Source organism: Cibotium barometz, chromosome 1 (assembly GCF_041138505.1).
Source record: "Cibotium barometz isolate CiBa-2024 chromosome 1, ASM4113850v1, whole genome shotgun sequence".
NCBI classification, from domain to species: Eukaryota; Viridiplantae; Streptophyta; class Polypodiopsida; order Cyatheales; family Cibotiaceae; genus Cibotium; species Cibotium barometz.
The window spans coordinates 18,680,864-18,695,580 of record NC_141046.1 but is presented as its reverse complement, the minus strand read 5'-3'; the positions used below and the strand labels follow the sequence as shown (position 1 = coordinate 18,695,580).

The 14,717-nt window shown below is 45.9% G+C and overlaps 1 protein-coding gene across 1 annotated transcript in view; it reads right to left on the bottom strand.

Annotated features, from left to right (window-relative positions):
- LOC147641683 (uncharacterized) overlaps positions 1 to 14,717 on the bottom strand; it is a 143,422-nt gene that overhangs the window by 16,218 nt on the left and 112,487 nt on the right. Inside the window, exons 7-9 of the mRNA XM_086812171.1 lie at positions 9,969 to 10,098; positions 9,808 to 9,878; positions 8,693 to 8,812 (exon numbers count right to left, since the gene is read on the bottom strand). Of these exons, the coding sequence (XP_086668297.1) occupies positions 8,693 to 8,812; positions 9,808 to 9,878; positions 9,969 to 10,098 (321 nt within the window). The remainder of the gene's footprint in view (positions 1 to 8,692; positions 8,813 to 9,807; positions 9,879 to 9,968; positions 10,099 to 14,717) is intronic.

Sequence of the window (14,717 nt, the reverse complement as noted above, 5' to 3'; positions counted from 1 at the left end):
CGATGCGGCTCCAACCTTCCCTTTTCAAGCTCCTCAAGGAAATGGTGGCCAGGTTAGCTTGGTTATATTTTAAAGAAGAGTTATTTTTTATATTAGTGCTAATAAATGTGTATCTTTTCCTTTTTGAAATAATGACATAAAATTGTATGAAGTTACGAATTGTGTGATGCTGTATTCAATAAATTGCATTGAAATTGCTATCTTTAAAGAGTGCAAGTTTTTCCTGGCTTCAACGCTAACTCCGTTCCGTGCTTGTGTAGCCGGGCGGCGTCGTTAGCAAAGCCCGGGAATGGCCCAAGGTATCCCTCATACCATTGGGAGAATAAGGTTCACCGATTGAGGCGAGAGGTTATGATGCTGCCTAGTTCTGAGGGCCCAGGCTAGTGCCGTAAATAAGCCCACCCTAGTGTGCAGACATCTCTCTGAGAGGCGGGAGGATCGAGCGATGGAGCCTGGAGGGCGACAGGCCGGCTTGAGTCCTTGCCAGCGGCCGACGATGAGGTGTATGGTCTCGTAGGGTTTTTGGGAATCACGGGATGGTATAGGATTTTTATCAAAGATTATGCCTTGGTAGCTGCACCTTTAACGGATCTTCTTAAGAAGGATTGCAAAATAGTGTGGCGGCCAATCCATCAAAACAGTTTTGATCAGCTCAAGGTCATTATTACTTCTGCCCCAGTCCTGAAACTTCCTGATTTCGCCAAGGAATTTGAAGTGATTACTGATGCTAGTAGTCCAGCACTTGGTGGTGTAGGAAGACCAGTCGCTTATACTTCCCGTAAGCTGAAGCAATATGAAGCAAATTATGCCACCCATGATTTGGAGCTCTTAGCAGTTGTTCATTGCCTCAAATTATGGAGACATTATCTCTTGGGGGGCAAATTCCAGCTTGTAACTGACCACAAAAGTCTAAAGTGGATCTTCACCCAGCCTAACCTCAACATGCGGCAAAGGAGATGGATTAATATTTTCTACAAGAATATGACTTCGACATCAAATTCCGCCTTGGGAAAGATAATGTGGTAGCAGATGCACTTAGCCGCAAATCTTTCTTGAGTGCAATTTCAATGCCAAATAATCCCATACTGGTCAAGGTGGAAGAAGTCTCATCTCATGATCTAGATTATCAAAGGATGATGAAGTTAGTAGAAGAAGGGAAAAATTTAGAGAAAGAGAAGAATCTAATCAAGGGATACTCCACTCATGAAGGAAGCCTCTACTTCAATCATAGGCTATGTATCCCTAAGGATCCTGCTTTAAAGAAACTAATCCTCCATGAAGCTCATGATAGTCCTGCTCCTGCTGCAGGACACCCAGGCTATGCAAAAACATTAAATGCCGTAAGAAGAAGCTTTCATTGGGCAGGCTTGAAAAATGATGTCCTTTGGTACTTGAAGCAATGTCTCTCATGCCAAAGGATTAAAGCTGAAAGGGTCAAGATGCCTGGAAAACTTCAACACTTGGATATTCCCCAAATGAAGTGGGAGTGCATTAGTATGGATTTTGTCACAAGTCTCCCCACTGTTTATCTTGTCTTTGGCATGATTGTATTGTGTAAAAATGCTGTTTTAACAAACCTTGTAAAAAGGGTCTTAATTAAGGAGCATGTTTATTTATGTCAAACAGTGTCGTAGGATTAATTAGAAAACAAATTGATGCGTGAGTAGGGTGGAAAGTGGGAGGATGGAATGCCCCAATGGCACCATCCTACGGACGGGTGGACCCGATTAGTCGGGTAGCTTTCCAACAGATTAAGTGACAGCTCTACGCTAGATAATTAGGTTGTTGGAACTCTATTCTAGAAGACTAGGTTAGCCGCTGTGCCTTGCATGGATGAGGAAAAAAGCGTTGCCTCTAGAAATCAACTCTAGTAGTTGCCCAATTTATGATAAATTACCCTATGGGTGATTTGACTTTTAGAAGATCACGCTTCCCCTGTGGGATAGGACTAGGTCTTACCTATGAATCGTATCCTTAAATCTCTACATGGTCAAGGTGTCGATAAATAGGAAATTTTTCTCCAAGTTAAGACTTAGTGGACTATCTTAAGTGTTTCTCCTATTTTAGAAGGGGGGAACCTTACAAGAATCATTTACACTAAGTTCTCAACAGAATTATAAATAATCATCTAGTAATTTCTAATTGATCAGAATAATTTTCTACAACATATAAACTATTTTCTCTCTCTACAACTCTAATTTTTATTTTCTCTTTTTAGACTTAGGATTAACCTTAAATTCATAATTAATTTATAAACCTTATAATTCACCGTTTTTACTCATAAATTAACCTAAGGGCATTTCTAGACTAGGGCTTATATAAAAAATAATGCTTTTAGGCTAATTTTCTCTCTCTAGAAATAAAGTTAGCCTAAGGCTGTCCTCATAATTTGATAAATTAATTATCCTAAGGATGGGATTTGAGTATCCGCATTTACTCTTTAAGGTTCAAAACAAATTAATAATAAAAAAGTTGTTCTAAGGTCTGTGCATTAAATTAATGCAAGAATGAATAAAAGCTAGACTTTAATGGTCTCTTGACTAGGAATTTTGCAGAAAATTTTAAATTACATTGCTAATTTAATTTAGATTTAAATTGTCAAGTTTTAATGAGAAATAACAAAGAAATGGTAAATTATGAGTATTTAACCAATATACCTTAAATAAATAGGCTTGGGGACGCACTACAGTGACCAATGGACAATAGATGAAGTCTCCTCCTCCTTAAGAAATCCACAAATTTTCCCAGTAGACTCCAAGGAAGTAAAATCACACTTTTCCAATCCTTACACTAGAAAATGACTACTCTAGCTTGAAGTAATGAGGCCTAAGACTAATTTTGTAGGTACTGCACTAGTTTATGAGCAAAGTACAATCAGCTATCCTTTTAAAAAAGAACTCATAGAATTCTCCTAAGTGGAGGAGGGTACTTAAATTTGAATTGAGTGATTATGAGCCTTTACATGTGCATTAGGACAATGGGTGGTTGTGATTGCATTCCTTTTTTGAATTTCATGCAAACCATAGATTTTTCGGGGCTAAAGCTCACTTTCAATTCTTATGCATGCACTTCATCTTTTTTGAACTAAAATAGAGAGTACGACTACTATTTTTCATGAGCCATCAACCATATACCACAAATCAAATACCATGGGTCATTTGAATACCACTTACCAATCAAAACCCCTTGTTTTTCATTAAATCATGGTTTCTAAACCTTAGGGATTCAACCCTTTCACGAGCCATCAACCATACACCACAAATCAAATACCATGGGTCATTTGAATACCACTTACCAATCAAAACCCCTTGTTTTTCATTAAATCATGGTTTCTGAATCTTAGGGATTCAACCCTTTGGCTAAATAAATTAATTTTTATGTCTACACACACATCTCTAGCGTTCTTGTATCACCCATGATGGACATCCTAGACGGGCCGTTGCCTAGCATACATGGTTGATTGACTGTTTTTATTCAGCTCTCCCATATCCCATCACTTATTGTACCCTATACCTGGTATAGTAGGATCTAGATTTTTCATCTTGTATAATCTCAGAGTCTAAGATCTTAGCTTTAGTCTTTGGGTCTAGCATACAGGTTGATTGACTGTTTTTAGTCAGCTCTCCCATATCCCTACCTATACCTGGCATAGAAGGACCTAGATTTTTCATCTTGTATAATCTCAGAGTCTGAGATCTTAGCTTTAGTCTTTGGGTCTTTTGCAGACGTTTAACTTTCTTTCTTTCCCTCTCTGGTTGAGGAGATGGACATCATCACAACTCTGTTTCTTGTTCTTGGAGGAGGTTTACAAGATTCTTATCCTATATGTATACAGTGGCACCTTGCCACATGGCTACGTGTGTTATCACACATGTACTTTTGTATTGGTAGCTAGTTTCTTTTCAGTTTTTTAGTCCTTTTCTTTTCATGGATTAGTATCTCATAGAACCATTTTTGGCCTCAGACCCTTCGGGTCTTTCGAGGACGTTAATCTCTCTCTCTCTCTCTCTCTCTCTCTCTCTCTCTCTCTATCTTTGGCACCATCAACCGACATTGACTCATTTCAATCTTGAGAGGGGAGATCAACGATCCTAATTTCTTTGGCCTTAGTCACAAACCGGTTTCCGCCAGACTTGTAGGGGACGAGAGGGGTGGCCCTCCCTCCAAGGTCTTTAGTAGACGTTTCTTTCTCTCTCTTAGCCACAGATCACCAGCTTCTTCATGCCTATCAGCGAGCCACATCCCCCTCCCCATATAGCATCTACCTCTCGACGAGGGCTCACACTACAGAGAGCCTTGGAGATCAGAGCTGCCAGGAGACTGTGACTACCCGGACTCAGACCACCAATCCATCAGGCCTAGTCTGCCTAGATCTAGGCATGATACCACAGCGCTATGGAGGAGGGAGTCTAGAGGCTACACCAGGGCATAGTAGATGTGAGAGTCCTCACCCCATGCCCCATGTATGATGTACTACACCCCACCATCTCCACTGGGTGGAATTAGTGGTATATGATGTACTACACCCCACCATCTCCACTGGGTGGAATTAGTGGTATACCACTTATCACGATTGTACGTCTATAGCATGCTAGACAGTGACTACATAGTGAGCTGCATATAACTAGGATTAGCTTTTCATTTCAGTTTTTCTTTCCATGATACTCAGGACATGGACTTGTTGTATACAAATTTGTCTCATAAGCCAATCTGGCCTTCCATAGATGTTAATATATCTTTTCTTTCTTTCTTTCTCTCTCATGATGCAGTGCCCTATGTGGGATATTTTAGGGTGATGTGAGAGCTTGACGCTCTTTGTATTGGGATCAGTTTTAGTATCTCAGCTCCTTTCTTTTATTTTTAGTACCCATGATGATGTATTCCATGGACATGATGTAATCTTTTGGTCTCATAGGTCATTTTGGCCTTTTGTAGACGTTAATATAACTTTCTCTCTTTCTCTCTCTCTCTCTCTCTCTCTCTCTCTCTCTCTCTCTCACCACCATTGAGGAGGAGAAGATGAGGCATGCTCGCCGCCTCAACATTCGAGTCACAGGTATAGCCGAGACACCCGACTCCACTCCCGAGAAAGATGGACAGCTTCTATGCATGAAGCTCGGCTACAAGGAAGAGCACCCTCTCCCCTTCACCAAAGCATGGAGAGACGGGAAAGACTCAACACGCAAGCGAGCCCTCATCCTATAGTTTGCAGGAGAGACGGAGAGGGTCACCTTCATGAGGAAGAGGGTCATACTACGGGGTTTAGAGGGAGCTCCCATTTTCTTGGATGATGATCTCACGAGGATGCAGCTTGAGCATAGGAGAACTTGCATGCCACGAGTCTTACACGCGAGGAGAGAAGGCAAGAAGGCCTTCTATCGAGATGGTCGGGTCATCATTGATGGCCGGCCCATGGATTAGCGGTTTGGGGCCTATGGGACACAGACCAGGCCACTGACAGAGATACACATAGCAGTGTGGAACTGTAATGGTTCACTATGGGTGCAGCCTGGACGACTGGAGCATGTTATGGTGGGGAGAGACATCATACTTTTGACAGAGACACATCAGAGCCCAGAGAGAGGGCTACCTCGAGTAGAGGGATTCCAGTGGGAGTCAGCATACAGGAGGACCACACGCCAGGGTACCTCGAGAGGGTCAGGGGGAGTAGCAGTCCTATTCAGACGGGAGCTACAGGGGAGACTGAGAGTGGTAGCACAGGATCCAGAGGCCAGATACATGTGGATCAGCTTACAGCTCTCACAGGACAGGGTTATATACATAGCTCTATGTTACTTTTCTCCATCAGGATTCTCCTATGTCATTACAGAGGACATGCCACAGGAGGAGGAGACAGGAGCCTCGCCATACACTTGTCTGTCAGAGGAGATTATGCATTATTCTACACTAGGGGAAGTATTTCATTTCTTCATGAGCAGAGATAGCCCTGTCTCATGGCGGCACTTCAGAGAGCCCCGGACCCCGACACCTATTGCAGACCCACAGACATGGCACACATATGCAGAGGGTCTATACCATGCCCCACAGCAGCCACCTATACCTCAGCCACACAGGAGCCTCGACCTACCACAGCTAGCTTCTTTACCCACTCGATGGTACAGGAAGCTATCCGCCGCCTACAGCATGGATGGGCAGCCGACCATATGGGCCTGCAAGGTGAGCATCTCATATATGCAGTAGATTCTTTAGCTCCTTTTCTTGCACACCTGTTTAACAGGGCACTAGCAGAGGGTTTGCCTGCGGAGTGGACGACGCACACCATTGTGCCGATTCACAAAACAGGGGATATGCTCGATCCGAGCAACTACAGGACGGTTATGGTAGGCCACGTGCTGGCCAAACTCTATGGTGCAGTGCTGGAGCAAGAGCTTAGCTTATATGCTGAGCGAGCAGGTTTACGCTCCTCAGGGCAGGCAGGCTTCAGGAGAGCTTTCTCTACCACTGACCATGTATTCACTTTGAGATGTATGATTGATCAGGCCAGAGTGAGGAAGAGGAAGCTCTATTGCTGCTTTGTGGATTTCCGCAAGGCATTTGACACAATACCACGAGAGAGGCTCTTTCAGCGCCTGCGGTCTCTTGGCATACCAGCAGATATGACATGGGGCATCTATGCATTATATGAGCAGGTTTTTGGGCGAGTCAGATGTCCAGGAGGTATGTCCGAGACTATTGCTAGCACCATTGGTGTGAAGCAAGGATGCCCACTTTCCCCCACGCTATTTGGGTTATACATTGATGAGGTGGCTGACTTCATTACACGGGGAGGCAGAGATGGAGTTGATTTAGCAGGTACCTCAGTACATATTATGCTCTATGCTGATGATATTGTATTAGTGTCTGAGTCCCCAGGTGGTCTACAGCAGCATCTACATGCACTCGATGATTTCTGCACACAGAGGGGTCTTACTGTGAACCTTGGGAAAACCAAGGTTATGGTCTTTCATACATGAAGACAGGGCAGGAGTCAGCTGACATTCAGTCTCGCAGGATGCCCGGTGGAGGTGGTGACATCATACGTGTACCTAGGGGTTACCTTCTCTGCAGCAGCCACACGCTTTACCATGGGTTCAGCAGCCAGAGCTAGATTGACACGGGGATATGCAGCATTGGCTATGCTAGAGAGACAGTGCCACCAGGTGCATTTTCAGGAGCCCCGGACGAAGGGGTGGCTATTTGACACATTAGTCACACCGGCATTGATGTATGGAGCAGCAGTATGGGCGCCAGGCCTTGCTACCCATTGGTGGACACAGATAGAGAGACCACAGGTCCTCATGATGGCACGCATGATACGTAGCAAACCGTCAGTACCTCATGACATTATCCGAGCAGAGTTTGCTGCGCCTCCTATGATGGTAGAGGCCATCTTTCAGACTATATGCCTGCTAGACAGATTCAGAGAGATGCCATAGGACAGATTATCATACAGAGCTTTTCAGGCATCTAGACAGTTGGCTGAGGCAGGAGACAGAGGATCATGGTATGCACAGGTCACACATTGGTTCTCACAGCATGGCCTAGACATGGATCATCTACCACCATTCCAGTATGACAGGGATGCACCACATATCCGTCTCTCTCATAGTGAGAGGAACAGAGTATTGAGACAGGATCTATGGCAACTCTATACACGAGAGACATGGATATCGCCTGCACAGCCTCTTCTACCGAAGATGCTATACTACAGAGATCACTTCATGAGTATCACTGATGATGGATTCATAGAGAGGCCTAGATACATGGAGGGCTTTTTACCACACGGCTCCCGAGTGGCTATTGGTCAGCTCAGAGTTTCATCACACCGATTGGAGATTGAGACTGGCAGAGCAGCACGGATCCCCCGAGAGGAGAGGGTATGCAGATTGTGCAGAGAGGAGGTGGAGAGTGAGGAGCATTATGTATGCAGATGCAGAGCATATACAGCCATCAGAGAGAGATATCCCATTTTATTCAGAGAGCCACATTCCCTACGCCAGATCTTTGAGGCTGCAGACCAGCGCATACTGGGGAGATACATTCTAGACATACAGCGCCACAGAGAGACATTATTACAGGCTCAGACAGCTCCAGAGGGGGGGCGACAGACACAGATTACTACATTTTTTCAGAGATCCACACCCCTCCCAGCCCCTACACGGCAGGGAATTACTCTCCAGAGAGCAGAGACACTTAGAGCCCGCAGGAGACAGAGGACACCTGGCTTTCGGACACCACGCCTATACCAGAGAGAGATGACAGAGATCAGAGCTCAGTTTCACAGAGAGGGTGCGGAGCGACTGGCTCGCTTCAGAGCACACCCAGGCATGTTCTTCAGGGAGCTGTGGACACCCCCTTCACTGATGTATACCATTTTATATCCCCAGTATGGTACAGGATGGAGCTAGCTAGGTTGCATATCATGATTGTATACTCCATGCATATAGCTTTGCATTCTCCTAGTAGTAGAGTTCCATCCCCTGCACACCCAGATTCAGCTTTTTTATTCATTACTTTTTCATTTTGTTGGGATGACAGAGGATACCCCATACAGGTACTCCGATTTGTCTCATAGGCCGAGTTCGGTCTTTTGGAAGACGTTAATAAAATCTTTCTTTCTTTCTTTCTTTCTCTCTCTCTCTCCCCTTATATGCAAAAGAAAGATGTCACATGTATAGGAGAAGGTAAGGACCTTTTCTGAGGAACGTGCATTGTAAACAGTTACTTTGACGTCTCCCAAAATTCGGACTTCAGAGAAGAAGAAAGTCGTGTAGTTGCCTTCTCGGACAAGATTTGTCACAGAGCTTGCATGCTGAAAAGCTATCCAAAAACTGAATAAAAGAGGCTTAAAAGAAAATAGAGTAATCTCAATGACTAATGCCAAAGATCAAAAACATTATGGTCAAGAAAGCATCAGACAATCATCATACATGTTACTGATGCAAGAAGAATACGCTATCATATGTAGGATTTTTTTCACATAACAAACATGTTGAAGGGCAATCAAGGAGGTCGGTGTCAGGCAGTTCTCGCTGGCACTTATCTCACATGCCTTGACAAGGCAGGCCAGAATTAAGTCACAATTACTGCCCCAGTTGCCTCATCAAGCACATGATCCCTACATCATGTTTTCTGGAGTAATAGGAAAGCTAATAAAGAACCAATCTTATTTGATTAGAGCACATTCATCTTCATCAAACTTTACCAACTCCCCATGTTCTGAATTCGGGTAAGGTTCCTATGGAGCAGGGACAGTTCAGGGAATTGTTCAAGGGCTCATTGGCCTTTAGTTCTTATGTGACCCCTCTATTGCTACAATCACCTTTGACAGTCTTGGGGCTGCCCTATCGTACAGCATGACACGAGAAACCTCTAGCTAATGACATTAGGCTTGATGTTCTCGCTTCAATCCAGGCATCTGCATGCAGCACAAGAAATTGTAACAAATAATTGGCAGGACAGCTTTACCTTTGATTTAACCGCGTGTGACTGACATGGTGCGGCCTTATTTAGCATTGAGATTGCGCATCTCCAAACCTTGCCATATTTAGGCTTCATTTCATTTATTATGTTCTAGGACAGCATTACTTTCATACATAGTCATCTACCCCTCTAGACCCAGAAAAGGGGGCAACTTCTTGGACAGGATTATTAGTGCATGAAGGCTTGCCCCATGCCATTTCTCTACCTTACTGTGAACTGAAACACACATGTACATGGAAAAATTCGATGTGTCAACACATTTTGATTTCTTTCGTTCCTTACTGCAAACCCACACACTTAGTGTTGTCCCATCAAAATGCTTACTTCTGATTCCAAGATGGGGTTTAACTTAAAGCTACCATTGCCACCATTGCAAGCTATACAGACTTGAATATCTACAACCAGCTAAGAAAAAAATATTTTAGTAACAAAGGTATCAGGAAGACCCTCGAAAATAAAGAAGAAAAAAGGTCTTTGAGGCATACCGCATTTGAATGAAATACTTGAGTAGAAACTTATTTTTGATATCACCAAGGGTACTAAATTCCGAGGCCCGTGCTTCCATAGATCGTAAAAGTAAAAAAGGTAACGCCTTTGACTAGGTATGGTCACACCCTGAAATTTTATTTTTAAAAATTGCTGGATATGGTAACATGTGCCATCCAAAATACAATCTCTCTCTCTCTCTCTCTCTCTCTCTCTCTCTACAGCACACTCCATGTCCACGGGCCCGAGGTCTATGACAGCCCTCCACCCGGAAGCTCTAGATTGTGGAGATTCTCCAGCGATATAGAGACAGACACCTCCCCATTGTGGGTGGACTTTCTGATTCTCTTAGTAGTCATAGACTCACCTATGCTGGATAATCTAGATGGGCGAGGATGATCATCACAGCCATCTCACATGTATCGACTTGGAGATGTATCTTTGACATGCATTCACAAGCTCACCATAGTGCAGACCATGCTGATAATGATGATGATGATGATGATATGGACATACAATAATCTATCCTTTTGTATAAGTTTTCTTCAGTTTTGTTAGTCATTTTCTCATAGACTCATCAGGTCTTTTGAAGACGTTTAATAAAGCTGAAGAAAACTTATACAAAAGGATAGCTATGTTTATGTTTTCTTTCTGTTTTATTTTCCATTCCATGATGAGATATGCCATGGACATTATTGTATCACTTTGGTCTCATAGGCCCATTGGGTCTTTAGTAGACGCTTAATATATCTTTCTTTCTTTCTTTCTCTAACCCTTGATACCACTTCACCAGGGAGACGGCATCTGGCTACGCCAACCACTTGTACATTGCTCTCCAGGACATGGACCCACATTGTCCCACAAAAAGGCTAGTACGATGATGAATGCCAGGAAACCCATACCTGCCTCATCCGAGAGGAAGCACAGGGGATCTGTACACATCGCTAGGCACGTGTGATCTTTCGCCACCTCGTATGGAGGAAGAAGCGAGCCTACCCGGCGAAGTTGGACCATGAGTTGTACCATCTTTTCTTGGGACAGGACACCAAGGAAGCGTGGCGAGTTTTCCAAACACCCAGAGCCTAGACACCTATTACATCACCGGAGACATGGCATGCTTATGCTACCTCGCTCTACCAAATACCCGGACAGCCACCTGTCCCCCGACCACTAGAGAGCCAAGTCACCTCCTCCACCTTCTTCTCCGTCGGCATGATCCGTGCCGCCATTGATAGGTTGCAGAATGGCCGAGCCCAAGATCATGATGGATAAGTGGCAGAGCACCTGTCGCATGCGAGGGATGTGCTCGCGCCACTCTTCGCCCACCTCTTCAATCGGGCCGTTTGCAAAGGTTTCCCTGCCAGTTGGTCAGCGAATACTATAGTGCTGATCCTGAAAGCGGGTGATCCTACGGTTCCGAGTAACTATAGGACCATCATGGTTGGCCACGTGCTAGCCAAGCTCTATGGATCGGTACTAGAGCATGAGTTGAACAAATGGGTAGAGACACATCAGCATCGAGCACATGGACATGCGGGGTTCAGGAGGGGATACTCTACCCTGGATCACATCTTCACGCTTTGGGCCATCATCGAGGAGGGCAGAGCTCATGGGAGGAGAGTATATTGTTGCTTTGTGGATTTCCGCAAGGCCTTTGACACAGTACCACGAGGGAGGCTGATGCAGAGGCTACAGGACATGGGGGTGCCCGCTGAGATGAGATGGGGAGTCTTAGCATTGTATGAGTTAGCCAGAGGCTGGGTCCGGGCTCCGGGAGGGATGTCAGAGGAGATCACCAGCACTATTGGGGTGAAGCAGGGTTGCCCGCTATCACCCACACTCTTCGGGCTATACATTGATGAGATCTCCGACTCCATTGACAGCAGACTAGGAGGACCTAGAGCTAGCTTGGGAGGAGTGTTGATCCCTTTGTTGCTCTATGCCGGCGACATTGTACTTATCTCAAATACACCAGAGGGGCTGCAGAAACACTTGGATGCATTATGGACCTTTTGCCAAGATAGGGACCTACAGTGAACCTTGGGAAGACCAAGGTAATGGTGTTTAACACCTCTCAGCAGTGGGCTGACCGGTTCCTTGAGTTCACCTATGGTGGGGAGACAATACAGAGAGTCAGGAGATACGTCTACCTGGGGGTCACTTTTGTTGGACCACGCTTTACCACGAGGAGGGCGGCAGAGGACAGATTGACTAGAGGATATGCTGCACTTGGAGCCCTGGAGAGCAAGTGTGCACACATCCAGTTTCATGAGCCTTGGACGAAGCTCTCGTTAGTTGACGCGTTGGTTACACCAGCGCTTTTGTACGACGCTCCCATCTGGGGGCCGAGTCTCTATCACAGGCGGAGGAGTGGATCTACAGCAGGGCAGGCAGCCTCGAGTGGAGGGGAGTTTTATGATGGGTGGGAGCAGATGGAGAGACCACTAGTGATGATGATCTCCCGCATGATTAGGAGTAAATCATGAGTACCACATGAGATAGTATGAGCAGAGATGGGAGCCCCACCGATCGTAGCTGAGGCCCTCTTTCAGACGGTCACTTTCACACATAGGCTATGGAGCCTCTCTAGGCACAGATACTCTAGACTCGCTCTAGAGTCGTCCAGATAGCTTGCATCACAGGGTGACACGGAGTGCTGGTATGCCCAGACTAGCACATGATTACAACTACATGGTATGCATATGGACCGCCTTCCAACTTTACAGTACAGCCTCGACTCCCCCTTCCTGGAGTTGAGCTGGAATGAGCTCAACAAGATCATTAGGATGGATATCATTTAGCTACACATAGCACGCACATGGATCACACCGGCCGACGAGCCACTAGGGACGAAGATGGCTTTCTACCAAGATCATCTTCCCACTTATCCTCAGATGGTTTTGTTGTCCGCCCGAGGTACATGGACATTTACCTCTCTCATGGAGTCAAATGTGCTATTGGCCACATCCGCACGTCTTCACATCAGCTGAGGATAGAGACCGGTCGATATGGGGCCGTCTCCCTTGCCCCTAAGGAATGGATTTGCCAGCTAGAGCCAGAGACTGAGGAGCACTACATATGTGGGTGCCCAGTGTACTATGAGATCCGGGGCGCTTTCATTGCCTCTTCCGAGATGGATTTGGGCCATTGTCCAGAGTGATGGACTACTCAGACCAGCATTGCCTTGGGCTTTTTCTCCTCGAGCTGCGCAAACACCGAGACCACATCCTACGCTCCAGACAGGGGGGACATGTCTGAGACACAGGCCAGCGTACCCTTACCGACTTCTTCAGAGCAGCAGCGACCCCGCGCACCGTTGACCATGAGTCGACTCGGCCCACATAGCCACCTTGAGGAGTCACCCTAGATAGAGCTGGAGAGCTATGTAGAGCACGGCGTCTAGGACCCGCTAGGCCGTGGCCCCAGCCGAGACATTATCAGAGGATACAGGTGATATTGGCACGACGTCGTGCGGTACGACCTCGGCGCTTCAGCATGTCTATGCCAGATCAACCTATGCGAGACATTATGGGACGAGTCTATCTCAGATGCTTCCCATAGCCTACCATTTTTCCAGTTCCACACTTTTATCAGATATGCCTTTTTCTGGTAGTTGTATCAGGCCACTAGTTCCTCTTTGGCCACATGTTATAGCTAGTTGTTTTTCAGTTTATGCTTTTCATTTTCTACTCGGGACATTTAGTTTCCTTGAGCTTTGGATGTATTGGTACTTTTGTCTCATAGGCCACCTTGGCCTCTTGTAGATGTTAATATATCTTTCTTTCTTTCTTTCTCTCTCTCTCTCTCTATGCTCTCTGATGTAGCCTGTGAACCTCTGTCAGCGCTGCCCACCTGCACGCCTCTGTCTTTGCGCCTTTGCCTGCTCTATGCGGCGCCTCTGTCTGCGCGCCTCTGTCTACACACCCCTCTGTCTGCGCTGCCCATGATGTAGCTCTGCCTGTGCTGCCCACTTGCCTGCTCTATGTTCGCGCCTCTACCTGAGCTGTGCGGAGGTAGGGCAGTCGCCTGTCTGCCTCTGCCCGCCTCTTTGCTCTGCTCTGTGCGTATGTAGGGAGTCGCCATCCTTTTCCCACCCACCCTTGCTCAGGCCCGCAAGGCAGCAACTAGGGGGAAACATGTCTCAATCCCAGGAGGGAGAACAGGATGGTGAAACAATCTTTCACACCCCCATGAAGGCACCAAATGCCTACCGCAGAAGATTGAGGGAAGGGATCGTGTCCCCTGGCTCACGAAGGCTTGCGAAGATGGCCCGACGAGATGAGGCACTTTATGAGGAGATATAGCTGCACATTAGGACAGAGATGAGGACCATGCGACAGGAGCTTGAAAAGGAATGGATTAGGCAGATGCATGCCCAAAAGAAAGTGATATACGAAACGCTGAAGGAAGAGATATATGCCCAATTGAAGGGAGAAATGCAAGCCCAAGTACGGGTTGAGATGGAATTAGCCCAAGCCTTGATGCACACGGAAATGAAAAAAGAGATGCAGAAATGGAAGGATGACATGCTCTGGGAGATTGGCACAACGGTTGCATCGGACGAAGGAACCTTGAAGACATGTATGGCTGACCGCCGTGAAAAAGACATCACACAAATGCAAAACACTTTGGAATCATGTAAGGCAAAAGTGGCTGCGGGTGAGAAGGAAATGCATTCATGGGCTGAAATTGCCAGTGCCACAAAGAAACAAATTGAGGAAGTCAACCCATGGATTGAAGTAGTAAAA